At 44.8% G+C, this 26,722-nt stretch overlaps 1 protein-coding gene across 3 annotated transcripts in view; it reads left to right on the forward strand.

The window, feature by feature from the left end:
* The window catches only part of DPYSL2 (dihydropyrimidinase like 2), a 118,296-nt gene that overhangs the window by 19,781 nt on the left and 71,793 nt on the right, over window positions 1-26,722 (forward strand). Inside the window, exons 1-4 of one of the 3 annotated variants that reach the window (XM_061425890.1) lie at window positions 19,373-19,717; window positions 19,869-19,910; window positions 23,026-23,114; window positions 24,876-25,060. In XM_061425890.1, coding sequence (XP_061281874.1) covers window positions 23,095-23,114; window positions 24,876-25,060 — 205 coding nt within the window. In that variant the 5' untranslated portion in view covers window positions 19,373-19,717; window positions 19,869-19,910; window positions 23,026-23,094. Of the gene's footprint in view, window positions 1-19,366; window positions 19,718-19,868; window positions 19,911-23,025; window positions 23,115-24,875; window positions 25,061-26,722 lie in introns of those variants that run through there. The other 2 variants (XM_061425889.1, XM_061425888.1) reach the window with 2 other exon arrangements.

Raw genomic sequence — 26,722 nt, forward strand, 5'->3', positions numbered from 1 at the left:
TGTAGCCCTCCAGGCTCCTCTGTCCATGGAATTCTCCAGGCTAGAATACTGGAGTGGGTAGTCATTCCCTTTTCTAGGGTTTCTTCCCAACCCAGAGATCAAACTTGGGTCTCCTGCATTGCAGGCAGATTCTTTACCATCTGAACCACCAGGGAAAGCCCAGACCCACACTCTATTTGTCCTCTAAATCAGTGCTCCTCAAACTTTTTGAACTCAGGATGCCCTTACATTCTTAAAAATATATTGATGACCCCAAGGAGCCTTTCTTTTTGTAGGTTATAGCTTTCTATATTTGCCATATTAGACATTAAAGCTTGGAATTTTAAAATATTGATTAATTCATTTAAAAATAGCAATAATAGACTCATTACCAGTTAGCATAAATAACATGCTTTGCATGAAACAGGTGACTCAAAGAACCTTCTGATATTTCAATTTCATTTTCTTCATGATCTTTAATTGTGGACAATATGGCTATGTGGTTAGAAATTGTCTTCTTATCTTTTTTTAAAGCTAACAATCCATCTGTAATTATAATAAAAGTATTATAAATAAATTTTATTTTATTTTAGAATAAAATGTTTTTCAAAATTATAACCGTCTGAGATAAAATTTAGAAAATAGTTTGGAAATTTTTAAACATGATTGAAAAATAAGCAACAAAGTATATTTAGTTTTAGTTATGTTGCTACATAGCCTCAAGAAAACTTTGAGATTTCCGAATAGCTGTTTGTACTATGACCATGAGACTACAGAGATTACAGCAGGTCTAAGTGATGGTGGCTTCAGAGTAGAAGTCCTGAGAAAAGAATTAACCTCTGAAAACACATATATTTATAATTTAAGCCTAGTATTTTAGAAAATTCTGCATGTGATTATCCAGTTTTCCCCAGCACTGTTTGTTGAAGAAATTATTCTAACCTTACTGAGTATTCTTGCTCCCTTGCAAGTATTAGGTGATCACATATGAGAAGATTTATTTTCCGGTGTTAAGTTCCTTTCCACTGGTCTATTTTTAATGCCAGTACCTACTGCTTAGAGGACTAAACTTTGTGATATAGTTTGAACTCAGGACATGTGATGCCTCCAGCTTTGTTCTTTCTCAGGGTTGTCTTACCTCTTGGGGAGGTTTGTCATTCCATATGAATTTTAGGATTTTTTTTCTATTTATGTGAGTAATTCCATTGGAACTTTCATAGGTATTGTATTGATTCTGTAGATGTCTTTGGGTTGTACGGACATTTAATTTTTTTTGATTAAAAACTTTTTTTTTATTGTGGACATTTTAGCAATATTAATTCTTCCAATCTGTGAATATGGATATCATTCCATTTGTGTCTTCTCCAATTCCTTTAATCAAAGTCATATAGTTATTAGTGTACAGTTTTTTAACCTCCTTGGTTAAATTTATTCCTAAGTATTTTATTATTTTTTGACACTGTTATGAATGTGACTGTTTTATTTCTCTTTCAGATAGTTTTTTGTTAGTGTATAGAAATACAAATAATTTTTGTATGTTGATTTTGTATCCTGCAACTTTACTGAATTCCTTCATAAGTTATCATAATTTTTTGGTGGAGTCTTTAGGATTTCCTATATATAAAGTTGTATCATCTACAAACTGAGACAAATTTCCTTTTTCTTTTCCAGTTTAGATGCTTTTTTTCTTGCCTAATTGCTGTGTATAGGTCTTTCAGTGCTGGGAGGTATTGAATATGATGTCAGTTGTGACTTTGTCATAAAAGGCTTTTATTATGTTCTGTATGTGTCTGTTAGGTCTATTTGGTCCAGGGTGTAGTTCCAGTGCAACACTTTATTGTTGATTTTGAGTGGGTAATCTATCCATTGTTGAAAGTGGAGGTATTGAAGTTTCCTACTATTATTGTATTGTTGTCTATTTTTCCCTTCAGATTTGTTATATTTGCTTAATATATTTAGGTGCTCCAATGTTGGCTGGATATATTAACAATTATACCACTTTGATGAATTGATCCATTATTCATTCTATAGTGACTTAGCAGGAGGATGAAGAATTTATTAGGGGTGTGATAATTCTGGTTGCAAAGAGTCTAAAAGAGTTTAAGGATCAACAGCCATAGGAATAGGATAAATTGTAGACAAAAATGGCAGCATGGTAGATAAAGCATTGATTTGGAGCTCGAGATGAGTCAGTTATTTAATTCTAGGCCTCAGTGTAGCAAATCTACTGGCTCTGGAGCTAATAAGAAAAACAGAGACAAATTCCTATTACATAGCACAGCTGATTAACCGTAAGGGTTGTAGAGATACAGTGACTGGTATTAGCAGGTGCTTAAGCAATGGCCATATTACGTTAATTAATATTTAAAAACTTAAGATAGGGAAGGAAGGGAAGGAAATTTCAGAAGATTGCAGGATAGTCAATAGTGTCAAAGGCAGAATAAACCGAAGTGATGGTGGTTTAGTCACTAAGTCCTGTTTGACTCTGCAACCCCATGGACTGTAGCCCGCCCCGCTCCTCTGTCCATGGGATTTTTCAGGTAAGAATATTGGAGTGGATTGCCATTTCCTTCTCCAGGGTGTCTTCCCGACCCAAGGATTGAACCCGGGTCTCCTGCATTGTAGACAGACGCTTTAAGTACAATGAAGCCTGAAAGGGAGGGACCACTAGTGTCTATTAGGTTCTGGGATCTTTGTGGGAGCAGTCTTGGTGGAGGGCAGGTAGCACCGGCTGTGTGCTATAAGGTTGGGGATATTGGGAATGAAGTGGTGGGGGTAGGTGGGGGAATCACGATTTGGTGCCCATGGGAAAGACAGAAGTTTGCTAGGGGGACAGGCACAAGGAGGGCTTCTTGTGTGTTTGTAAGTTCATTTGCTTTTTTGTAAGATGGGCAACCCTGATCTTAGTGAGATGAAGGCACCAGGAGGTAGACAGGACTGATAGAGACTGGGAGTGTTTCCCTCATGAGGAGGGGGTTGGCTTCCAGTGCAAAGGTGAATATGGTTGCCTGGGGGATGATCAGGGCTTTTCCTTGACTGGTTTGAACCCAGGGATGGAGTTGAAGGGGAAGAGAGGCACTTAATGGAGTTTGTCTCTGGTGGGTTCAATTTTTAGGTAAAAGAAGAGGGGAGGATATCTTCCAAGGACAAGAGGTCAGAGTGGACTTCAGGAGAGGAGCGAGCTTTGGTAAAAAGCAGTTTTTGAATTGACATATAATTCACATACCATAAAAATTTACCCCTGTAAAGTATACAATTCAGTGGCTTAAGTTTATTCACAAATTGTGCAACTATCACAAAGTCTACTTTCAAAACATTTTTAGGGCTTTCCTGGTGGCTCAGTGGTAAAGAATCCACTTGCCAATGCAGGAGACATGGGTTTGATCCCTGGTGTGGGAAGTTCCCATATGTTGTGGAGCAACTAAGCCCATGTGCCACAACTACTGAGCCTGTGCTCTAGAGCCTGGGAACTCCAACTACTGAAGCCTGTGTGGGCCCAGAGCCTGTGCTCCACAAGAGAATCCACCGCAATGAGAAGCCCGTGCATTGCAACTGGAGAGTAGCTACCCCTCATTGCCACTAGGGGAAAAGCCTGCACAGCAGTGAAGACCTAGCACTGCCAAAAATTGCAAAAATAAACAAAAACATTAAAAAAAAAACACATTTTCTATCATTTCCCCCAGAGAAGCCCATTAAGTAGGTATTCTCTATTTCTTCCACCTCCAGACCCTGGAAACCATAAATCTGCTTTTTATTTTTATGGATTTGCCTACTCTGGACCTTCTATATAAAGGAAATCATACAATGTATGGCCCTTGGTGATTGGCTTCCTTCCCTTAGATTTATGGACTGTGTGCATGTTTGTGTCCCCTCAAAATTCATGTGTTGAATTCCTAACCCCTATTGGGATGTTATTAGGAGGTGGAGAGTTTGAGAAGTGATGAGGTCATGAGAGTGGGGGTTCCTTGGGGGCTCAGATCGTAAAGAATCCGCCTGCAATGCAGGAGACCCTGGTTGGATTCCTGGGTAGGGAAGATCCCCCGGAGAAGGAAATGGCAATCCCCTCCACTATTCTTGCCTGGGAAATCCCATGGACAATGGAGCCTGGCGGGCTACAGTCTGTGGAGTTGCAAAGAGTTGGACACAACTGAGCGACTAACACTAATACACTAGGTCATGAGGATGGGACTTCCATGATGGAATTAGTGCTCTTCTAAAAAGACAAAGAGGTCTCCTCCTCTCTCTCTCTTTCTCTCTCTGTCATGTGAGGATACAATGAGTAGAGGGCTCTCTATAAACCAGGAGGGGAACTCTCACCAAAATCCAACCATGTTGACATCCTGATCTTGGACTTCTGGCCTCCCGAACTATGAGAAATGAATATTGCTTAAGCCACTTAGTCGGTGGCATTTTGGTACCGCAGCCTGAACTTGCATAATGTTTCCAAAGTTCATCCAAGTGTAATATGTATTAGTTACTTCATTCCTTTTATTTTTTCTTTGGCTGAATGATAGTTCGTTGTATGGTTGTACTACTTTTTCATCAGTTGACAGGCATTTGGATTGTTTTAATTTTTTGGCTATTATGAAAAATGCTGCTATGAATATTCATGTGCAAGTTTTTATATGGACATATGTTTTCAGTTCTCTTAAATATATGTCTAGGAGTTGAATTGCTGGTTCATATGGTAGCTCTATGTTTAACTTTTTAAGGCCCTGCCAAATTGTTTTCCACAGTGGCTGTCCCACTTTACAATCCCATCAGCAGTATATGAGGGGTTCCAATTTTTACCCGTCCTCAATAGCACACTTTTTTTAGTGGTTTCTTTTTTTTTGGCTGTGCATGAGCTTGTCTAGTTGCCTCAGGGCATGTGAGATCTTAGTTCCCCTACCGGGGATCAAAGGCACATCCCCTGCATTGAAAGATGGATTCTTAAAGGAACACCAAGGAAGTCCCCCTTCCCCCCTACCTTTTTTTAAATAGTATTTTAGATTATAGCTAGCCTACTGGATGTGGTTTTGATTTGCATTTCCCTAACAACTAATGATGGGAGATAGTGATGGACAGAGAAGCCTGGCATGCTGCAGTTCACGGGGTCTCAAAGAGTCGGAGATGACTTAGCAACTGAAAAACAGCAGCAACAATGACTAATGATGTTGAGCATTTTTCTGTATGCTTGTTGGTCATTTGTATATCTTCTTGGAGAAGATCTATTGGAGAAAGATCTATTTAAGTCCTTTGTCCATTTTTAAACCAGATTGTCTTTTTGTTGTTGAGTTTAGGAGTTCTTTATATATTCTGGATTCTAAACACTTATCACTTATAGGATTTGCAAATATTTTTTCTCATTCTGTGAAGTGTGTTTCCACCTTCCGGATAGTGTCCTTTGATGCGCAAACATTTCAAATTTTGATGAAGTCTGATTTATCTATCTTTCTTTTGTTGCTTGAGTTTTTGGTATCATATTCAAGAAACCAGTGTCCTAATCTGAGGGCATAAAGGTCTACCCCTATGTTTTCTTCTTAGAGTTTTATAGTTTTATCTTTTATATTTAGGTCTTTGATTCATTTTGAGTTAATTTTTGTATATATAAAGTACATGTGGACCTTAGAGTGATCCATCTAAGTATAATTGACAGAAGTTTAGGAGTTCAGAACAATTTGCTGGTCCCACTTACTTCTCACCAGAAAGGGAAAAAAAACACCATTAATTATACGATGAGTGTTCACAGGGCCTCCAGGTCTAAAGAGGAATTTGAATTTGAACTAGAACCTTTCAGAAGAGGGGACAGAGCACTTGTCCATGGTTATTTAATTTAATGGTACCTGATATAATCCCGATTCCTGGCTCAGCCACTTACTAGTTTTGTGTCCTGGAGAAAGTTTCCTAATCTCTTTCTGTTTCCACCTACCTCACAGGGGTTTTGTGAGTATCAAATACAAGTAATATGAGGATTAACTGGAGCTAATACATGTAAAGTACTTAGAACAATGCCTGGCTCAGTGTGTGTGTGTGTTAGTCACTCAGTCGTGTCCGACTCTTTTGTGACCTCATGGACTGTAGCCTGCCAAGCTCCTCTGTCCATGGAATTCTGCAGGCAAGAATACTGGAGTGGGTTGCCATTTCCTTTTCCACCAATGTAGAGACTTCCCTGTCAGTCCAGTGGTTAAGAATCCCCTTCCAAGGCAGGAGGTGGGGAACATGCCTCAGGGCCAAAGAAACAAACATAAAATAGAAGCAATATTGTAACAAATTCAATAAAGGCTTCAAAAATGGTCCACATCAAAAAAATCTTAAAAAAAAAAAATTACCTCCAATGTAAATGGTACATCTATTTGTCTCAGTACTACCTGCCCCGACCCCAGTCTTAGCCATGATCAACTCTCCCCTTCAATTCTTTCATTCTGCAGCCAGAATGATAAAGTATGAATCAGATTTTGTTGGTTTCTTGATTAAAACCTTTATATGGTTTCTTTGTAAACATGGAGTAAAATCCAAAAGTATTTCCATGGCTTATAAAGTTCTCCGTACGTGGCCTTTACCTATTGCTTTAACTTCAGCTGTACAAGGTGGATATTTCTATGTAACAAATGACCCCAAAATTTAGTGGCAAAAATGAGGGATGGTATTATTATGCTCATGGATTCTGTGGGTCAAGAATTTGAATACAATGGAGCAAGACTATATTGTCTTTGCTCCACAATGTCTGGGGATTCATTTGGGGAAACTTGAAGGGCTTTGGTGACTTCCCTGGTGGCTCAGATGGTAAAAGTCTGTCTGCAATGTGGGAGACCCGGGTTCAATCCTGGGTCAGGAAGATCCCCTCGAAAATGGAATGGCTACCCACTCCAATATTCTTGCCTGGGAAATCCCATGGACAGGCGAGCCTGGTGGGCTACAGTCCATGGAGTCACAAAGAGTCGGGCACAACTTAGTGACTGAACAGTGACAACAACATCAGGATAGAAGTGGCATGAAAGGCGATGTCATGTCAGAAGTGGTTCCCTTTCTTAGACATAGACACACAGCTGTTGATGTATTAGCTATTGTCATACAGCCAGGGTGGAGGTCAGAAGGACAATTCATGCAGAGTTCCATATTGTCTCAGGCTTCTCAGGGCTGTAACTTTGTGAGTCATGGGGACTTGACAGTGGATGGATAATCTCACCTCTCTGCCCTGTTTCCATCCACTCTACCCCTCTGTGTGAGGAGTAGGGAGGCTTCCCTGGTGACTCAGACGGTGAATAGTCTATTTGTGATGCTGGAGACCCAGGTTCGATCCCTGGGAGGAGTAGGAGTTTTATGCTAACACCTTGAGGCAGAACTCTTGGTTCCTGCAGTGGGAAGGGGCTGTGGTCTGTCCTAGGTCCTCCTGCAACAGGATGGATATGGAAGGGGATTGACTCATGTGGAGATTGACTCTGGTGCTTAGTTGGGCAGGTACCGTCCATCAAAGAGTTCAGCTCTTTTTTGGGTCACTTTTCAGGCAAAATGGTGGCAATGGGTGGCATTTGTGGGGGCATCTCTAGGGTGCAAAATGGGCTTTCTTAGTGGCTCAGATGGTAAAGAATCTGGCTGCAATGCAGGAGACTTAAGAGATGTGGGTTCAAGTCCTGGCTGGGGAAGATCCCCAGGAGAAGGAAATGACTACCCACTCCATTATTCTTGCTTGGAGAATCCCATGGACAGAGGAGCCTGGTGGGCTACAGTCCATGGGGTTGCAAAGAGTCAGGCACAACCAAGTGACTAACACATTGTAGGGTGCAAAGGCCAATGTTTCATCAGTTAAGCCTAACCCTGGGATAGGATCTGAGAATAGGTTGGCAGCTATTCCAGGGGAGGGCTGCCATTTTTCAAGAGGTCCTCCTACCAGTAATCCACCCACCTGGAGTGCAGCCTGAAATCATCTGGGGCCACTGTCTTCTTTATGCTTTGATGAAAGCCATAGCCTGTCATATTCCAAATGGCACTGTCTCTCTCAGCCATGTATTAGCTGATTGGGCTCAGACTGCTATGAGCAGGCATGGTTGTCATAGGAGAGCAACTCAAGGTTGTAATTTAGACAGACCTGGAGGAAGGTATCAGAAGGACCTGCCATGGTTGGGGAAGGGAGAATCAAGCATTTGGTCACGTGTTGCTGTCTGAGTTGTAAAAGCTCTGAAAGCACAGAGATGCTGAGTCACTTCTCTATTGTTCATGGCGATGCAGAAGACAGGTTGGATCATGGCCAGCTGTCCTGCTTCTCACTGTCATCTTGAGAACCAAATCAACCTTCACAAGCAAGTAGGGGACACTTCCTGAGTTGTTGCAGTAGGAATTGCTGCTGAGTATTAGCCTGCATGTGTCGCTTCAGTTGTGTCCAACTCTTTGCGACACTATGGACTATAGCCCTTCAGGGTCCCCTGTCAATGGGATTCTCCAGTCAAGAATACTGGAGTGGGTTACCATGCCAGTGCAGGAGTATTAGCCTTGGTAGGCTGAAATAGAGATGTAAGCCAGCTGCATTTTGGCCAATGAGATATAGATATGCATAGCTGGAGAGAGTGGCTTAAGCTGGCAATGGCTGTGGGTCCCAATGCTGCATGCTGTGTTTTCTTTTAAAAATATTATTTATTTATTTTATTTATTTGGCTGTGTTGCATCCTAGTTGTGGAATGTGAGATCTTTCCTTGTGGTACACGGACTCTCTAATTGCGGTGCTTGGGCTCAGAAGTTTTGGCCTGCGGGGCTTTGTTGCTGTGAGGCCTGTGGGATCTTAGTTCCCAGACCAGGGATCAAACCTGTGTCTCCTGTATTGCAAGGTAGATTTTTAAGCACTGGACCACCAGGGGGAGTCCTCTGCATGCTATGATTTGTATTATGACTTTGCAGCCTGACAGCGTTTTGCTGCATCTTTGTAGGAGAAATGACAGTGGCTTGGATGAACTCTTTCTCACTGCTCTTCTCCATCACTCTGATATGGAGGTCATTGTATGAATGCCCAGATTTGGTCTCCCCAGCAAATGATGACTCAGGAGATGATCTGAGTGAGGCTTGCACTATGTCTCTCAGCTCTGGCCTTGACCCCAAAGGAGGCTGAAAGGGAGGGGCTCAAACCAGTGGCTTTCCAGGGGTCATGAGTTTAGAATTCACACTACTTCTGTTCTGATCATAACCTTGATCACCCACCAAATCGTGAACACTTCTGGTATTCTGTAGGCAAAATGGCCAAATGACTTGATAGGGCATAACGAGAGGAAAGATAGCGAATGGGAGTGGGCAGGATAAGGAATTTACGTCCCAGTGCTGGATTGAAAGGACATTTCACTAGGTGACCTTGATTGTCCTGCCTTTGCCTACCTAAACTTCCCACATACCAACCTAGAAGGGTTTTTGTCACACTGGAGGATGCCAGTGCTATCAAAGTGTTCTTTGTTCAAGCTCTCCTATCCCATTCCCATGAAGGAGAAGTGTCTGGAGATACATCCACTGATTCTAGAGGTTTCTGCAAGGTGGAGAGTGTCTCTCCCAGAGAGGACATAATCCATCTATGAATACAGGGTGGTACTGGTAGCAGGTTAAGTTGCCCAAGCCTTAGTGACAGTTCCACAGCCTCCTTTACTGGGAGAAAATGCTTGTCTTGAGTGCCCATTCGTCCTCCTGGCAGTTTTCACTAAATAGATTGGACCTAAGACAGAGCCTCGTTGTAAACTGTGTGCAGTAGAAGGTCATTTTAGACTCAAGTTCCAGTGTAACTGTATGTGATTACTGGGACATTTGCTCAAGGAGCTTATTTAGTCATTCATGTATCCATCATTTCCCCTCCTGTCAATCCATCTGTCCACTCACCAATCCATCTCTCCATCCATCCATCCTTTCATCCATTCATGTGTCCACTCACCCATCCATAATCCACCTATCTACCCACCCATCCATTCTTTCAAAACTTGCTGTGTGTTTATTGTCTACAAGATACTATGATGGGTGCTGAAAAAACAGTGTCATCTCTGTCCTCCAGAAGCTTATTGTCTAGGAGAAGAAGACAATGTGTAAAGAAATAGGCAGAGGAAACTGTTTCAGGTGCTTTGTGAGACGTCTGTGCTGTATAACAGAAGGAGTGGTCAGTTCTACTCAGGAATGGGGTCAGCAAGGGATGGGTGTATTTGGAGAGACACAGATGTGAGTACAGACACTGAGGCTATATGCAAGGGAAGTGAAGGGTTTTAGTGTGGAGCATGGGGTGAGCACTAGGGCCACAGAGCGGGCTGAGGAAGGCAAGGGCAGAAGCAGAGGCTGGGCTAGTCACAGGCCGGGGATGTGATGCTAAGGGTTATGGGTCTTAGCCCACAGGGACTGTGAGCAATTCCAACATGATAAGCAGAAGCGTAAATGATACGGCCAGCTTTGCACTTTTGTAAAAGTACTCTGACTGCAGGACCGAATAGACTCAGGAGCAGGGTCCCAGTGAATTAGGCCTGTGAGAGATGGTGACAACTCAGATGAGCGCCGTGGCCTGAGATGGAGAGGAGACAGGAGGCGAGAGAAAAGACACCACCTTCTCTCAGCCCTCCAGGATTACCTTCTTCCTCTCTCAGCTCACTTACTTTGAAGTGGCCGTTTTACCAATTTCACTCCATTTTTCAATTCTGGAGGAACAGAGGGGAACTGCTGAGCTGGATAGACAACAGTGCAAGCTCTCCAGTTCCTCCCCCAGTGGGACTGCAGCACCCACACGAAGTCAGCCTTGCCCGTGATTATAGCATCTGGTCTAAAGGCCCATGTCCTCCATGGGGCGTCTGCTAGCAGCACGGCGCCTGTTGGCTGTTCCTCCTTTGCTGACTTTCTTCTCCGCTTCTGTCTCGTGAGGGCCTACTCTGTTTCTGGAGGGAGGCCAGCCGTGCTCACAAGTATTTGGATGGGTCTCTGGGGACCCATAAGTCCCTGGGAACACAGAGCCCCCAGCCCAGGCCTGGGGCACACTTTTCTGGAGCTGGTCAAGCACACATGCCTCACCCGATGGCCTAGCCAAGCACAGCACCTTGTAGCATAAGGAGGGGCTGTGTGTGTGGAGTTTGTGATCTTCTTGGGCTGGCCCACGGTGGATAATAAACTCTGGCCCATATGTGCGTGCTCAGCTGCTCAGTCGTGTCCGACTCTTTGTGACCCCATGGACTGTAACCTGCCAGGCTCCTCTGTCCATGGAATTCTCCAGGCAAGAGTACTGGAGTGGGTTGCTATTTCCTCCTCTATGGGATATTCCCATCCCAGGGATCAAACTCACATCTCCTGCACTGGCAGGTGGATTCTTTATCACTGTGCCGCCTGGGAAGCCCAATCTCTGGCCCACTTGAAAACAAACAGTGGGTGGGTCGAGGAGAGGAGGGAGAAAGAGGGGAAGGCAGAGCAATCTGATTAAGGGGAAATTCTGCATTTCTTGAAATCTTTACAATATCCAACTGGACTACTTCCAAGAATTCACAGACTAAAGCCAACAAATCACCCCAAAGGGGTCTCTTGGGAACCCATTTGAGCAAATAGGCAAGAGGCATGGAGTGTTTTTGAATCAGCGAGTAGATCTCAGTCTGTGAACATGGCTGGGTTCTTTTAAGGGACTTAAACTCCTGAAACTGACACTCTCTGGGCACAGAGTTCTCCGTTTTTCTTGGTCCTTTTTTGAAACTGACACAGCTTCTGATTCAAGGAGGGCCCAGGTTGATGAGGATCTGCTGTTATTTTCTGGATGTGGGGGAGCATGAGTGGGCTTGGGAAGGGAAGCCGACTGCAGTGCCCACAACTGGCCTGCAGGTAGACCTGAGCGGCAGAATGCCTTTGGAGGGAAGATGCCCGTGGGAAAGGGCTCTGCCTGCTCTGCAGTGGATAACTGGAGCCCAGACACACGACCAACCCAGTGAGATGAATTCTCACCACCTGGCATTTTGTTTTATGTATGTATATATGTGTGTATATATATATATATAATTTATTATTTTTTACAAAAGATAGTACCTATATCTTAATGAACAGTCATTCTAAAATGCTGCTGACATAACTGAATTTCTTATAAGTTTTGCAAGGATTTGGAGAAGGGAATGGCAACCCCCTCCAGTATTCTTGCCTGGAGAATTCCACAGACAGAGGAGCCTGGAGGGCTTACAGTCCATGGAATTGCAAAGAGTCTGACACAACTGAGTGACTAACACACACTTTGCAAGGATTATATCATTTTTTTAATTAATAAAATATTTGCCTTTATTTTTTACCCTCTTTTTTGTTAGCTAATCTTTTTTAAAAATTTATTTTTAATTGGAGGATAATTGCTTTACAATATCGTGTTGGTTTCTGCCATACATCAACATGAATCAGCCATAGGTGTACATATGTCCCCTCCCTCTTGAGCCTCCCTCCTATTTCTTACCCCATCCCACCCCTCTAGGTTGTCACAGAGCACTGGGTTTGAGTTCCCTGCATCATACAGTATATTATTATAATTATTATTATTATTTTCTGTGACAAACCCAAAGCATGTGGGTGAGATCTTAGTTCCCAGACCAGGGATCAAACTTGTGCCCCCTGCATTGGAAGCACACAGTCTTAATCACTGGGCTACCAGGGGAGTCCCTCCCCATCTGGCATTTTAAAAACCTGGGGTTCACATCAGGGTAGGAGAGGTTGTCACTCAGGCTGCAGGCTGGCTCAGCGGGACAGGGTGGCCCGGGGACACCTGCACAAGGCCGTTGCTGGGAAGGGCGTGCCATTGGTTTGCTCATTCAATGTATGTGTTACTGAGTATTGTGAGGTCTGTGCTGGCTGGGGTGGAGAATAAGGCCCCTTAGACAGTTTGCAGGTGAGAGGGAAGTACACGAATACACAAAATACTTCCAACTTTGTGGTCACTGGTGCTGAGGAGACAATACTAAGACAGGGAAGAGTGGTGACTGTGGGCTGACTTCAGACAGGGTGGGCAGGAAGGAGCTTCCTGCAGAGGGAATTTAAAAAAAAATTTTTTTTAATTGGAGGATAGTTGCTTTACAATGTTGTGTTAGTCTCTGCAGTATAACGAAGTGAACCAGCTATATGTACATACATATATCCTCTCCTTCTTGAGCTTCCCTCCTGCCCCCACCCCCATCCCACCCCTCTAGGTCCTCACAGAGCCCCGAGCTGAGCTCCCCGGGCTCTACAGCAGCTTCCCACCAGCCATCTATCTTACACATGGTAGTGTATATATGTCAACGCTACTCTCTCTATTCGTCCCACGCTCTCCTTCTCCCGGTGTGCCCACAAGTCTGTTCTCTGCCTCCTGCAGAGAGTATTGGAGGGTCAGGAGGAGCCAGCCCCGCTGTGAATGGAAGAAGAGGAGGAAACAGGCAGAAACCAGGGGCTGCCCATGGGGGTGGGGCGGCGGAACCCAGGAAGAGTCTTTAGAGGAGAAGTGACTGTTTGCATTTTATTTATGGAAGCAGCCAATCAGGCTCTTCCCCTTTCAGCCCAGGGGCAGTGCATTGTGGATTCTTTGTTCACTTAAACTCTGGTGTTGATCTATCATGTTTCTAATGAGAGGAAAGCTGGGTCGCTGAGAGAAACTGAATCTCACTGGGGGATGAAGAAAGAAAGAGATGGAGAATTAATTTGGGGATAAGGGCAAGTGTCTAACACATACAGGTCCTGACTGACTGATGGACGTTCTTGGTGCCTCGAGTGGCAGCCAGAGACTGAAAGGGGTGAAGAAAGAGACTGCAGACCACCTATGCTCATTTCTTTCATGGTGGGCCCTGGTTGCTGCTAAGCAAATACTTTAATCATTCAGATAACTAGCACCTTGGGCTTGGGGTCTCCACACAGGCCTAGATTGTGTGCAACAATCCAGTTACACACAATCCAACAACAATTGCAACAATCCTCCTGTTGCTCTCGTGTGAACCCGGGCCTTGAACAAGAGGTTTCTTTGAGCTTTACACTCCTGTCCAGAAAATAAGGATATGGAGACTTACCAAGTAAGATTTGGGGGAGGATTGAATAAGATGTATTTAAAGCACCCAGTCCTTGTATCTAGACTCTGGTAGGTTTCCCTCCATGCTGACTGCACTGCTAAGTTGCTCCAGTCGTGTCCGACTCTTGCGAGACTATAAACTGTAGCCCACCAGGCTCCTCTGTCCATGGAATTCTACAGGCAAGAATACTGGAGTGGATTGCCATTCCCTTCTCCAGGGGATCTTCCGAACCTAGGGATCAAACCGGCATGGCTTACGTCTAACCTGCTTTGGCAGGTGGGTTCTTTACCACTAGTTCCACCTGGTAAACCCATAACAGTGTTTTACTAGAAAACAAACAGAAAGATCATGATGATGACATTAATGACTCTTTCATAAGATGTTCCTGCTGGAGAAAGAGCAGGACCATCAATGTACTTTGGGGAGGGGAAAGTCCTGGGGAGGGATTGCATTTCGGTTCATATTCTCCAAGCTTCCTTTCCTGTAAAAGGAGGGTAGGAGTGGTCTAGACCAGCTGTCTCCAACCTTTTTTGGCAACAGGGATTGGTTTTGTGGAAGACAATTTTCTGTGGACAGTGGAGGTGGGGGTGGACGGTGGAGGTGGGGGTGGTTTTGGGATGATTCAAGTGCATTACATTTACGGTGCGTTTTATTTTTATTATTATGACACTAGCTCCACCTCAGATCATCAGGCATTAGATCCCAGAGATTGGGGATCCCTGGGTCTAGAGGCCAGAGGTAGACTAGTTTAAAAACATTCCTGGGTTTTACCTCTGGAGTTTCTAATCAGATGATCTGAGCTGGAGCCCCGGATGGTTCAAATGCAGAGGCAAAATCACTTTAGGTGATTAAGACCCAGATATGCTGGAATAAGCATCTCCAAGGCCCTTTTCAAGTCCTGAGTCATCATCATCCATCACGCTAGACAAGGACCAAGGGGACCAGATCACTCTCCTCATTCACCACCAGATGGCGAGCTTGAGGCACAATGGTCAGAGAGAGACGTGTCTGTCTTGGCTCTGACTGAGGGACCCCAGGGAAAATCTGTAGTCCCACAGAGGGTGCTGTGCCAGGCAGATAAAGGTGCGGGGCGGTGGGGAGGGGGGTCATTTGGGAGGATTGTGAGCCAACTGGAGATAAGAAGAGAAGGCCAACGTAGACAAGCTACTAGATTCTGTGAAGTGCATAATTTCCTCTGTGCCCTGATGTCGGCAGGATTTGGACGATGAAACTTGCTTCTTCTGCATACAGTAAGGACTTCCTCAGGACCCTTTGCAGCCCCAACTTCCAGTTCCAGCAAAGTCAGCATCTGGCTCAGAGGACCAGTCCCTCTGATCCTCGTCAGCCCCCACCCTGTCCCCCGTGGTAAAGCATGCCCCCACTGGGAAAGGCAGTGGGCAGGCTGGGACCCATTGGAGACTGCCCCTGCAGACTGCCCCTGTGGGGTTACACCCATCATGGCTCAATTCCAGCTGCAAAGAAGCAGGCAACACTTCCCTCTCAGTGTCCTAGCCGATGCCCTTAGTTTTTGGCAAGGCAGAATTCCAGTCCTTCCTCTTACCACCGCATTCATTTAACCTTAGCAGCAGGCTGCATCCGAGGCCACTGCTCTTGGCGTCTGTACTGCAGCAAAGTGAGCACTTGAAATCTTCTCTTCTTTGCCAACTATTTATATTTGGACTCTCCCTGCTCGGTGACATCCTGAAGGTTTCACTTCTGCAGAGGCGCAGGGGGGGGGGTCACAGAAGCAGAAATGGTTACCCTTGCTCCCCAGAGGGGGAAGAAGAAACCGAGAGCAGAGGTGGGGCTGGTCCAGGAGGGGACACTGCTGCCGAGGAAGTGAAAGCAGCCGTCACGCTGGAGTGCTTGAGTGACTGGGACTCACCTCCCACCCCGGGTTCCCGGCAGGTTGTAGGACCGGAACATCTCAAACACACTGGATGTCATCACTCCATGTACCCCATCCTTCTTGTACCCTTTCTCCTTCAGGCTCTTTATTAGGGTAAAAGATGAGTAAGGCTTGAAAGAGCTCCTAGACTGTGTGACCTCAAACTTCATTTGGTGCTCACTTGGATATGGTTCAATGGTAAAGAATTTGCCTGTAACGCAAGAGATGAAGGAGATGTGGGTTCGATCCCTGGATCAGGGAGATCCCCTGGAGGAGGAAACAGCAACCCACTCCAGTATTCTTGCCTGGGAAATCCCATGGATAGAGGAGCCTGGCGGGCTACAGTCCATGGGGTCACAAAGAGCTGGACACGACTGAAGTGACTGAGCACACACGTACCACCTGGATATAGGTTATCACTGGATTTAGGATACCGCTCCTGCTGCTCTTGGATCATGAGGCAGGGTCTCCCTTCCTCCAGATCACCAGGATGTCTGCAGCAGAACCATTTCATTAACCCATTGTCCATCACTTCTCGGGCTTCCTTGGTGGCAAGGCAGTATAGAATCTGCCTGCTGATGCAGGAGACAGAGTTTTGATCCCTGGGTTGGGGAGATCCCCTGGAGTAGGAAATGGCAACCCACTCCAGTATTCTTGCCTAGGACATCCCATGGACAGAGGAGCCTGGTGGATTACAGTCCATGGGGTCACAAAGAGTCAGACACAACAACTAAACAACGACATCACTTCTGGCTCTTTCTAGATGCTGGGGGAGGCCTATGGGAATTGGGAAGGCAAGGACTGTGAAGGGATCGTGAATGTGGACTAGGCCAGCTAATAATGCTTTAAGTTTTAACAAAATTCAGAAAAATCATGCCTGAGAATTGGTTCAACTATTTGGTTCAGGGACAATGATTTGTAACTTTACAGGCAATTTTTACTCCGTGTTCATCCAAAGACAGTGTAAAAATACTGTATATTAACAAGTCAATCAATGCAGAGTGGGTGGAAAATTCTCCCCCACATCGATTCCTTCTCTGCATTGTATTGAGCGGTAAGTATGGTCAGAAATGCAGATTGCTGACAGTTCTTGTCCTTGGTCAATTAAATCTATTTGGCACCTTCTATGTGCCAAATACTCTTAGGCTCCACTCAGAGCAGACAAATGAATTTAAACATCACATCTCTGGATATTTATGAGCTGTAATGTCAGTTACCGCTGACATTAGGTTTAGGAACCTTGTATCAGTGGATATAGAAATAAGACTGATATAAATAAGATGGATATAAAAGCTCTTGGGAGCAAAATATTTAAGGGCAAACTCATAAATAACAAGGTATAGTTAAAGCCTTTACGATCAAGCAATTCGGGAGCAGGAACACAGAACAAGAATATAAACAAACAATGTCATTAGTGGTTATTTTGCTTTAATTTGACCCACATTTACTTGTTTGTTAAGTAGTATTTTCCTTATGATTTAATAGGATACTCATTCCCCTGCTGCCCCTCACCCACTCCTGGTTGGAAATGACAGTGGGTTTTCTGGGTAGGAAGGTACATTCTATGTGTGACTTTGACCCTTTCAGGCTGACACCAATACTTGCTGACTTCAACTCACTTGGCTCTTAGCACATCGCAGAGTTGGAAGGGGAAGAAGCTCCTTTTTTCAATTTTTAAGATGCAGAGCTAATTGGAACTGCAATGAATTAACCAGCTGGGAAGCTTGCTGGGTGCCCCAGAGCCTCTTTCTGCGACTTTAGAATTTACAGAAAGAGGAGTGAAAGGGTGCATCTTACACCTTCTGGAGAGACAAATAACCATCCAAAGTGGCCAGATGCAGAGAGACTTTGAAACGTGAGCCCATCCTAGCCTCAGGATTATTTTGCGTTTATCTGGCTAATCTTTGCTGAGCAGGTGTGAGCCAATTAAATAGATTTTTTTCCTCCTCTCCATGGTTGCCGGAAGGCATAGATTACGTGGGGATTCTATCTATTGTTTGATCTCTAGTAGAGAAGTTCAAGGCCAACCCAGATGTTTTAGTCATTGTACTTGACTGGGCAACCTTTGATAGACCGCTTGCGATCAAGTGGTTCAGCTTCTTCTTTCTACAGGGATTCTGAAGTAAGAGCATCAGAGAAGGACTTGGACAGAGCCAAGGGGTCCCAACCTGTTCAATTTCTAGCCCAAGGAGAGAGGCCTGTGTGGTAGCATCTCTGGCTGGGGAGTTAGGACTACCCGTGTTTTAAACGGATTCTGGGTGGTTCTCTCCATGACTCAGGATATGTTTCTTTTTGAGATCGCCTTTCCTTCATTCCTCCAGCTTCTCCAGTTCATCTCCTGGCTTTTGACTTCATTATGTGAACTGGGGGGCCAGTCTATAGCAATGCACATCCTTTGAGCTCCTTGGGCGCTGTTAATCCTAAATTTCTCAACAGAATTGCAGGCAGCATAGAAATGTATTCCCCTGCCCTCCCCACACCCCTTGCCTCCTGCTTCATTCCCCTAAATCGTGTAGGTGAGAGTGACTATTAAAGAGACCCGGGCCCTAGACCGAGGCTTTTTTGGCCCCAACAGGCGCTTGATGCTCCTCCCTTGCTCCCAAGTTCCTGGCCGACCCCAAGGCACAAAAGGATGTTTCAGGGCGGGGTTTCCATCCCCAGCAGCGAACTACGTCTTCCCTGGCTGCTTTCCTTCCCTGCTTAGAGCAGTGAGGGCTTCAGACTTTCTTTTCCAGCTGCCAGGCCAAGGATGCCCGAAGCCTGGCTTCCGGCTCCACTTCTCCGCAGCCTCACCACCGGCCCGCGCCTCTTCGCCCCCGGGGAGCCCAGCCGGGCGCCGGCCGCCCACAGGCCCGCGTCCAGCCGCCCCTCTCCAGGGCCGGGCGTGGCCGGCGCGGCGCCTCGCGGAGCCTTCCCGCCCCGCTCCCCTTCCCTCCGCTCGCTGCCATCTGAATTCCCCCGTCGACTCCTGGGCGGAGGCCGAGCGAGCCTTCGCGAAAGGCGAGGGCGGCGGGAGGAGGGTTCGGGCGCCCCTCCCGGGCGGCGCGGCGCCGGCCGGCCGTGCAGTCGCGCGCTCGCCGCCAGCAAAGCCATTGGCTCGGCGCAGTCACCCCACGCGGGGCTGCAGCGGCGGCCTCCGCGGATTGGCGCGCGGGCGGGCATCCATCGGGGCGCGCGCGAGCGGGTGCGTGCCGCCGGGGCCCCATCTAAGCCCACCGTCTAGGGGCTGGACTCCCCCTGTCCATAACGATCACCCCTCCGCTATCCCTGCATAGCTGATGCTGCATTTGGGGCCTCTGCCAGCCCCGGTGGCCGATGCCCTGGTCCAAAGAAAGGGCGCGAAAGGCGCGCTCCCAGATCGGGCGCACGCACCGACCGCCGCCCTCGGCTGCACTGCAGCAATTCGCGCACTCGCGCCGCTCCCCTCCCCGCCCGCACTTATTTGCATATCCCACGATTGTGACCAATCAGGACTCGTCTCTCTCGAAGCGGATGGCTTTGGCCCGAGAGGAAAGGGAGTGGCTGGCGGCGCATGCGCCGCGGTGGCAGACTTGAACCGAGGCTTTTATTGCTGTAGTTTATTTCCACCCCCTTCCCTCCTGTTCTCTCTCTCTCTCTCTCTCTTTCTTTTTTTCCGCCCTAGCTGGGGCAGTGCTGGAGGAGAGGAAGAAAAAGAGACAGAGGATTGCATTTATCTCTTACGTTCCTGATATTTGCTATCAGCAAGACCAGCTATTCGACTGCACATTTTTCAATCCTGCAAAAAAATAACCAAGTGTCTTTCCTGGCAATTTTTGTTTTAAAGCTGCTCTTTTGAAATTAATTTTTTCCCAGGAGAGAGATGTCTTATCAGGGGAAGAAAAATATTCCACGCATCACGGTGAGTTGGGTACTTGGGCGATATGAGATCGGCCAGCAACATTTTTTTTGTAGCACAAATGGTCTAAAGAATATTTATTTTTTTTTTTAAAGCAGGGGGAGGAAGAGGAACCCAACTTTTTTTTTTCTCTCTCTCTTTTCCCTCTTGTTAGTGAAGAAGGCGATCGTGATGGGAGACGCAATCCTATGGAATTGTAAGCCGCATAGTTTCTAAGGCATTAAAATAGGAGCGTGAGTGCATTAAGGTCGTTTTAGGTAGCGCGCCAGATCCGCTGTATCCTTTTATTGTCAGAGCGAGATGCTGCGGTGCCGGCCTGCGGGGTGTGAGCAAATGGATCCCAGATTGAATATGCATGGTTGAAGCTCGGATATTGTTCTCCCAGCTGCGTGCTGCGGGGCTGGACTCCTGGAGCCTGATGGGGGAGACGGGGAAATGGATTCTTCCTCATTTCCCGCCCCCACCATAAGGGGCTTTCTGGAGCCTTCCTCCGGTTCTTCGGAAAAAGGAGCGATTTCAGCCCGGAGGCGTAATGACAGCGGAGGGATGCTGAAAAGGGCTGGGTGTACCGGGATCCTGGGGAAACGGGAAGGAAAAACAGGGACGTGGTGATGAGCAGAGGAGGAGGTGCGGGGGGTGGGGGGTGGTAAGGACGGACAGGCGTGGGCTTTTTGTTGACCAGGACCGGTTTTTGATGGCCCTATTGGCTTTCTCGCCCCAGGGTTTGGGGCTGGGATCCTGGCGGGGCTCTGGGCTCGCTTTCTTGTGTCTGCAGCCGGGGAGGCGTCTGTGTTGGCTTATACAAAGCGGGCTAGGAGGGTGGGCGTTGGGGACAGCACGGAGCCGGGCTTGGGGAGGGTAATGGCGCTGCGCGACGCGCCGAGCAGATGGCCCGGCCCGGCCTCGGCCAGACAATGATTGCAGCAGCCGGAGATGCGGGCGCAGTCCTGGGCCCTGGGGTCCTTAGTCTGTAAATCAGGAGCTCCAAGTGATGACTCTGCGATGCTTGGGAGATGAACACAGGTTCCTGTTCCCGCTGCTCCCCCGCCCCCATCTCTTCTCGCCAGTCTTAGCTCTCTGCATCCCCGAATGATATCCCGCGGAGGAAGGAACGCGAGGGAAATTCATTGTTATATAATGATAACGCGATTGCAACTGGTAGAACCCAGGGCTGAGGCGGTGACGGAAAGAAAGAATCTTTGAAAAGTCACGATGTGTTTAGGGCTGGGTCTGAGGGCGCGCTTTCACTGTGGTTTCCTCCTTAGCCACCGGCACCCCGGCTTCCACTGGATGCACAAGGGCACACCCATCCGCAGGAGAGGGATGTGGGAGCGAACGCATGGGGGAGGGGGCGTGTGCCCCGGAGGGTTTTAGCGGATGAGCTGCTAGAGCAGAGGCGGTGGCTGCTAGCTTTTTCTTGAGGGCGAGAGACCCAAAATCCCAAAGGGCCGAGCTCGGGGGCACACCACATTACGTGTTCATTGCGCCCGAGAAAGGAATCTGGGGCGTGGGGTGGGGGGCGGGTGGAGAGCAGATTTGCTGCAAGCCTGAAGTAATCCGCTGTCTTCGTGAATGAAAAAGGCAGTTCCGGTTTGACAGTGTGGGGAGAAAAAAATTTAAAAAGCAAACAATCAACAAGACTGATTTTTTTCCCCCCTCAAAAGAGCGCCCCCTTTATCCTTTAACAAAATCTGGTTGCAGGATAGTGGGACCTATAGCATGGTTTCCCTCCCTCCATCAACACGGCCAACCTCTTATGTAAGAAGCCACACGAGTGAGCTGGGCTGTGATGTTTCTCTCTCTCTCTCTTTTTCTTAACATGATGTTGGCTCCGGGATTCGCATGATGGCTGAGACAGGTACCGCAGTGACAAAGCGAGCAGGTGGTGAAGGGCAGGGCTTCTCCTTGCCTCCCCAAGGATATTTATCCTGTCAAAGCTGGGTACTGGGGAAGTGGGGGAGGTCATTGTAGACAGTTCATGCACTGGATCAGGTGACTTTGGGCCAGTGGTTTAACCTCTCTGAGTCTTAGTTTCTATCTGTGTCCTGGGAACAATAATCTGGCTCCATCCACCTCACAGGTTTGATTGGCAGCTGGGGTGACATGGATTGCAGGGCAGGATTTTGTAAAGGTTTTTACATTTATTTTATGTAAATGCAGGAATTGTTGCTGCCTCTTTATTCTGTCTCTCCAAAGTCTACAGCAGAACGAAGGCCCCCACAGTGTACACAATTAAAATAATCTTAATGTTTTTCATTATGTTAGAGAAACAATAAATACTTTTTAAACCCAAGTGTGTGTGCATTTATGTGTAAAAGTCTTTTCCCCTATGTCTCAAGCAGCATGTATTTTTTTTAAAGAGTTGCTTTAATTTTCTCTTTTTGTTAAGTGCTAAACATAAATTGCACTTGATGAAAATATTATTTTTAATTGAATTTTGAGTTAATTATTGTTAAAATGGATTATATTAAAACCATATTAAAAGGTCATTTAACCCTTGTGTGGAATAATACAGGTGTGTATCCGTTGAACACAGGATTTTAGCATGAGATTCCGTCAACAGCATTTGCTATAGAGATGAATCATTACATTCTTGTGACTTATGGGCTGCTTGTCATATATTTTTTTTGCACCAATTAAAATATAAGTACATGTACAGTCAATAATGGTGTGAGAGTTTTAGAACTTGTCTTCTCATCTACTTTATCTGAAAACTTTACCTTTTGCTTAACAGCTGAACAGTTAAAATGATGCATCTTTGAAGTATTTTCTCCCCACCTACAGTTGCTGTGATTTACCACAAAGATAAAGAACATACTGAATTGAAACCTTGCTATGGTTGAACCAAATGTGTTTGTGTAGAGTATCCCATGACAACAGGCTTTGGTTAATTTTTCCCCCACACAAACCTCGCCAAGAATTGACTTCCCCTACTTGTAGGTATATTTTGTTTTAAAATGAAGTTTAGCCTAAAGCTATTTAAAGTAATTGTCTTCTTTATCTGAAATGTTTTTAAATAGCTCTTTAAAGAGAGATTGTTGGGCTTTTTTTTTTTTTTTTTTTAATTCTTTTTTGCTTTTGGGTCTAATGGAAAGAGATTTTTTCCTCTAGGATAAGCTTTGAATTCTGCCAGAATGTTCTGACTCATCAAGTGATGAACAGGTTGCCACATACAGGTTCACCTTTGTCAGTGAGTCTTTCCCAAATTGGCTCATTTTGAGCATCCCTTTGGAACAGTGAAAGTGTTTTTAGCTCATTTGTCTTATCTTGGGTCAGGAATGCATTATGACCTTACTACTTCTTTGTTTCAGAGTGATCGTCTTCTGATCAAAGGAGGTAAAATTGTTAATGATGACCAGTCTTTCTATGCAGACATATACATGGAAGATGGGTTGATCAAGTAAGTGTAACTCATCATCTTGACAAATTTGGGTACCTTGCAGTGTTCCTAAGCATTATCTCCAATTCAGATGCTTAGTATCAGCTCTAGTGACTTCAAAGAGAGACTAACTTAATATCTGTTTAAACACAGCTTGATTGCTGGTAATTAGTGAATTTGAAAGCTCAGATTTAGGGAATTCAAAGCTACAATCAGATGCACACCCATTTCCTTAGGTGTTATGTAATTGACTATTTTTAACCAATGTGACACAACGTCTTTTTGTTGCCAAATACTTGGGTTATGATCCATTGACTATATTAAAGGTGTTCCTAGAACGTAGTTGTTGTGTGGGGAGGGTAGGACAGTCAAAGGACACAGATACAAAATACAGCCTCATCTGTTACGATGGCACATCTGCTTTCTTAATCAAGAATCCAAGTTGTTGGGGCCAAAGGGTACCCAATTAATTACTAGGCCACAGAGACAAATTACTGCCTCATTCAAGGCAATTTTAGGTTTCGTTCTTTAAGTGTCAATGAACACAAATAGGACTGCCCTTGTGTTTACTGTGTATTGTGTTTCAAAGGAGAAAACAACAGAACAGTGATTGATTTAGGGTATTTTTGGACCCTAGAGGGTTAAGTGCATTGAGAACATCCCAGTATCCTCATGCCCTTCCAACTGGGACAGCTCACAGGGCTCTGGAGAAATAGCACATCTGTTTAAAGACAAACACTGTAGCAAATGACATCTTTTAAATAAGCAACATTTATCAAGGGCCAGCAGCAAGCCAGTCCAGAGGAGTGGAAAAGTGTAGTGAACTGGTCTGTTGCCTGGAAACTCACACCCTGATTTATGATCCTAAAAGAGGTTTTAACATTTCAACATTTAATGTTTTCTCCATGTGTGTTTGCTTGTGACAGTCTCAGCTCCAGGCTCTCAAATACCATGACTTTCATGTTCCATTTTCCCCCAACTGGAAAGCAGCATGATCTGGTCTGTAAGACTCTGGCAGAAGAGTGAATAAGCCCATGTGCTATTTTTAGTCATCACTAATTTGTTTTAGAACTTGACCAACTCCTTGGTGATTAGTTTTGCCTTTTCAAAAAACTGACAGAAAGATGTAGCAGAGGTATTTTTTTTAAAAAATGGGAAATGAATTCATGTCACCCATGAATGAATATTAATTAATGCATATTAATGAATTTGATTTATATTCATTATTCACAAATGAATAATTTTCTACCTCTGTTATCTAGAGTTGCTAATCATATTTTTAAGTAGTTTCTATCATAGTGTTTACTTTTTATAATAATAATGTTATTATTTTTGCTTTGTTTTGTTTTACTCCATACCCTTTTAATACTCATTTCTCTTTGTTGAAAAGGATATGGTGAAAATAAATGTAAAGTGAAGTCAGGTCTGGAGAAAACTGTTATAGGATAAGCAACTCAACTGGGTGTGTTATGAAGTATGGTAGTATTTTATGTAAATACCTTGGTGCTTTGTTATCATTTGGTCATATGGGTTTTCTGGTAACTAAACCTTGAATTGGCCTCTGATGCCTTATTTAAATTTTGTCTTGTAGTATGCTCTACATTGCTTCTTGTGGGTAGGGAGTAGGGTACAGACATTATGAATAATAACAATACCAATAATCTGAAAAGTCTTTAGAATATAGAGAAGGAATGTTTATGGGCTTGGTGAAAGTGTCTGTCAGATGCTGTTTGATTTAGGACATTTCATTTATGATCATTATTGCCCACCCTGTTCATTTAGGCAAATAGGAGAAAACCTGATTGTGCCGGGAGGGGTGAAGACCATTGAAGCCCATTCCAGAATGGTGATCCCTGGAGGGATTGACGTCCATACCCGCTTCCAGATGCCTGATCAGGGGATGACCTCTGCTGATGACTTCTTTCAAGGCACCAAGGCAGCCCTGGCTGGAGGAACCACCATGATCAGTAAGACAGCTTACAAAGAATATTCTTAGTGCCTGAGAATCATTATCATGTGAACATGAGTCTGTGTTGTTGAGTCTTTCCTTCTTAAGGTTGCCAAACTGAACAGTGGATGGGTCTTCCAAGTAAGGGGAGTGATGGGGACAGGCCAGCCTTAGGCTCATTTTCTGTCCAGCTCTAAGGTTCTTCAGTTGAACTTGAGAATTTCAGTAGGATTAAAAAAAAAAAGAGTGGCTTCTTGCTTTCTCTACTCTAGAGCTTTTGTCTTTCTTAGATTGAAAATGTGATTTGATCGTGATCACTTTGAAAACAACAGTCCTTGGAGTAATCTTCAGGGCTATCAATTTTGAGCCTTTGCTCCTAAGTATTTGATTTTGACTTTTAAAGAATTCCCAAAGGGTGTATCTTTTTGGAATGAGACCAGGGTACAGCAGATGAATTGTTGAACCAGGAACTTAATTCTACTGATAAGAACATCAAATGGAAGGATTACTTCCTGCTTGGGGTTTGACATAAATGGAGTTGGGCAGTCCTGCTCAGAGAAGCACCTGCAGATATCAGTTGTTGTTAAGATATGAAGATTGTTCTGCCATGGACACCTTGATGCCTCATGAATATTGCTCCGTAAGATGTATGCTTTTCAGTCAGCCAAATCTAAAGTATGTTTCCTAACAAATGTGAAGTGTTTGTTTGTGAATGGTCAGTTTCCAGCATGCCTGTTTATCGTCCTTTTGACAAATATCATTTTGATTTTGAGAAGGTAGGCAAGTTGTACAGTGACCCACTAGACACATAATTTTTAAATTTTTATTTGTTTATTGAAGTGTAGTTGATTTACAAAGTTGTGTTAGTTTCAGATGTACAGCAAAATGATTCAGTTATATATCAGTGCACGTCTATTCCTTTTCAGATTCTTTTCTATTATAGTTGTTACACGATAGTAAATATAGTTTCTTATGTTATACAGTCAGTCCTTGTTTATCTGTTTATTAATATATATATAGTAGTGTGTATCTCTGGAGAAGGAAATGGCAACCCACTCCAGTGTTCTTACCTGGAGAATCCCAGGGACGGGGGAGCCTGGTGGGCTGCCGTCTCTGGGGTCGCACAGAGTCGGACACGACTGAAGCAACTTAGCAGCAGCAGCAGTGTGTATCTCTGAATGTCAAACTAGTAATTGTTCCCTCCCCCTGCTCCTTTCCTCTTTGGTAACCATAAGTTTGTTTTCTATGTCTGTAAGTCTGTTGTATTTTACAAATAAGTTCATTTGTATCAGTTGTTAGATTCCACATATAAGCAGTATCATATGATATTTATCTTCTTCCGTCTGACTTTCTTCACTTAGTATGGTCATCTCTAGGGCCATCCATGTTGCTGTAGTTGGCATTCTTTTATTTCTTTTTTTTTTTTTTTTAAGATTTTATCCAAGGATGAAAGCCAATATACAGTCTGTCTTAAAACCTTATAGTTCAGTTTAAAAGAGGGTCAACGTGGAAAGAACTTAGTGCTTTATGTTCTAGAAAAACCTATCTTACTGGTTACTTTCTGAATTGATGCTCTTTTTAATGTGTAATTGCAGGGTCTGTTTCTGAGCTTCCTCTTGTCCTCCCTACCACCTGTCAGAACACTGCCAGCCCCTTCTAGTCTGAGCTCTTTGACTTTTTA

This window comes from Bos javanicus, chromosome 8 (assembly GCF_032452875.1).
Source record: "Bos javanicus breed banteng chromosome 8, ARS-OSU_banteng_1.0, whole genome shotgun sequence".
In the NCBI taxonomy this organism is placed as follows: Eukaryota; Metazoa; Chordata; class Mammalia; order Artiodactyla; family Bovidae; genus Bos; species Bos javanicus.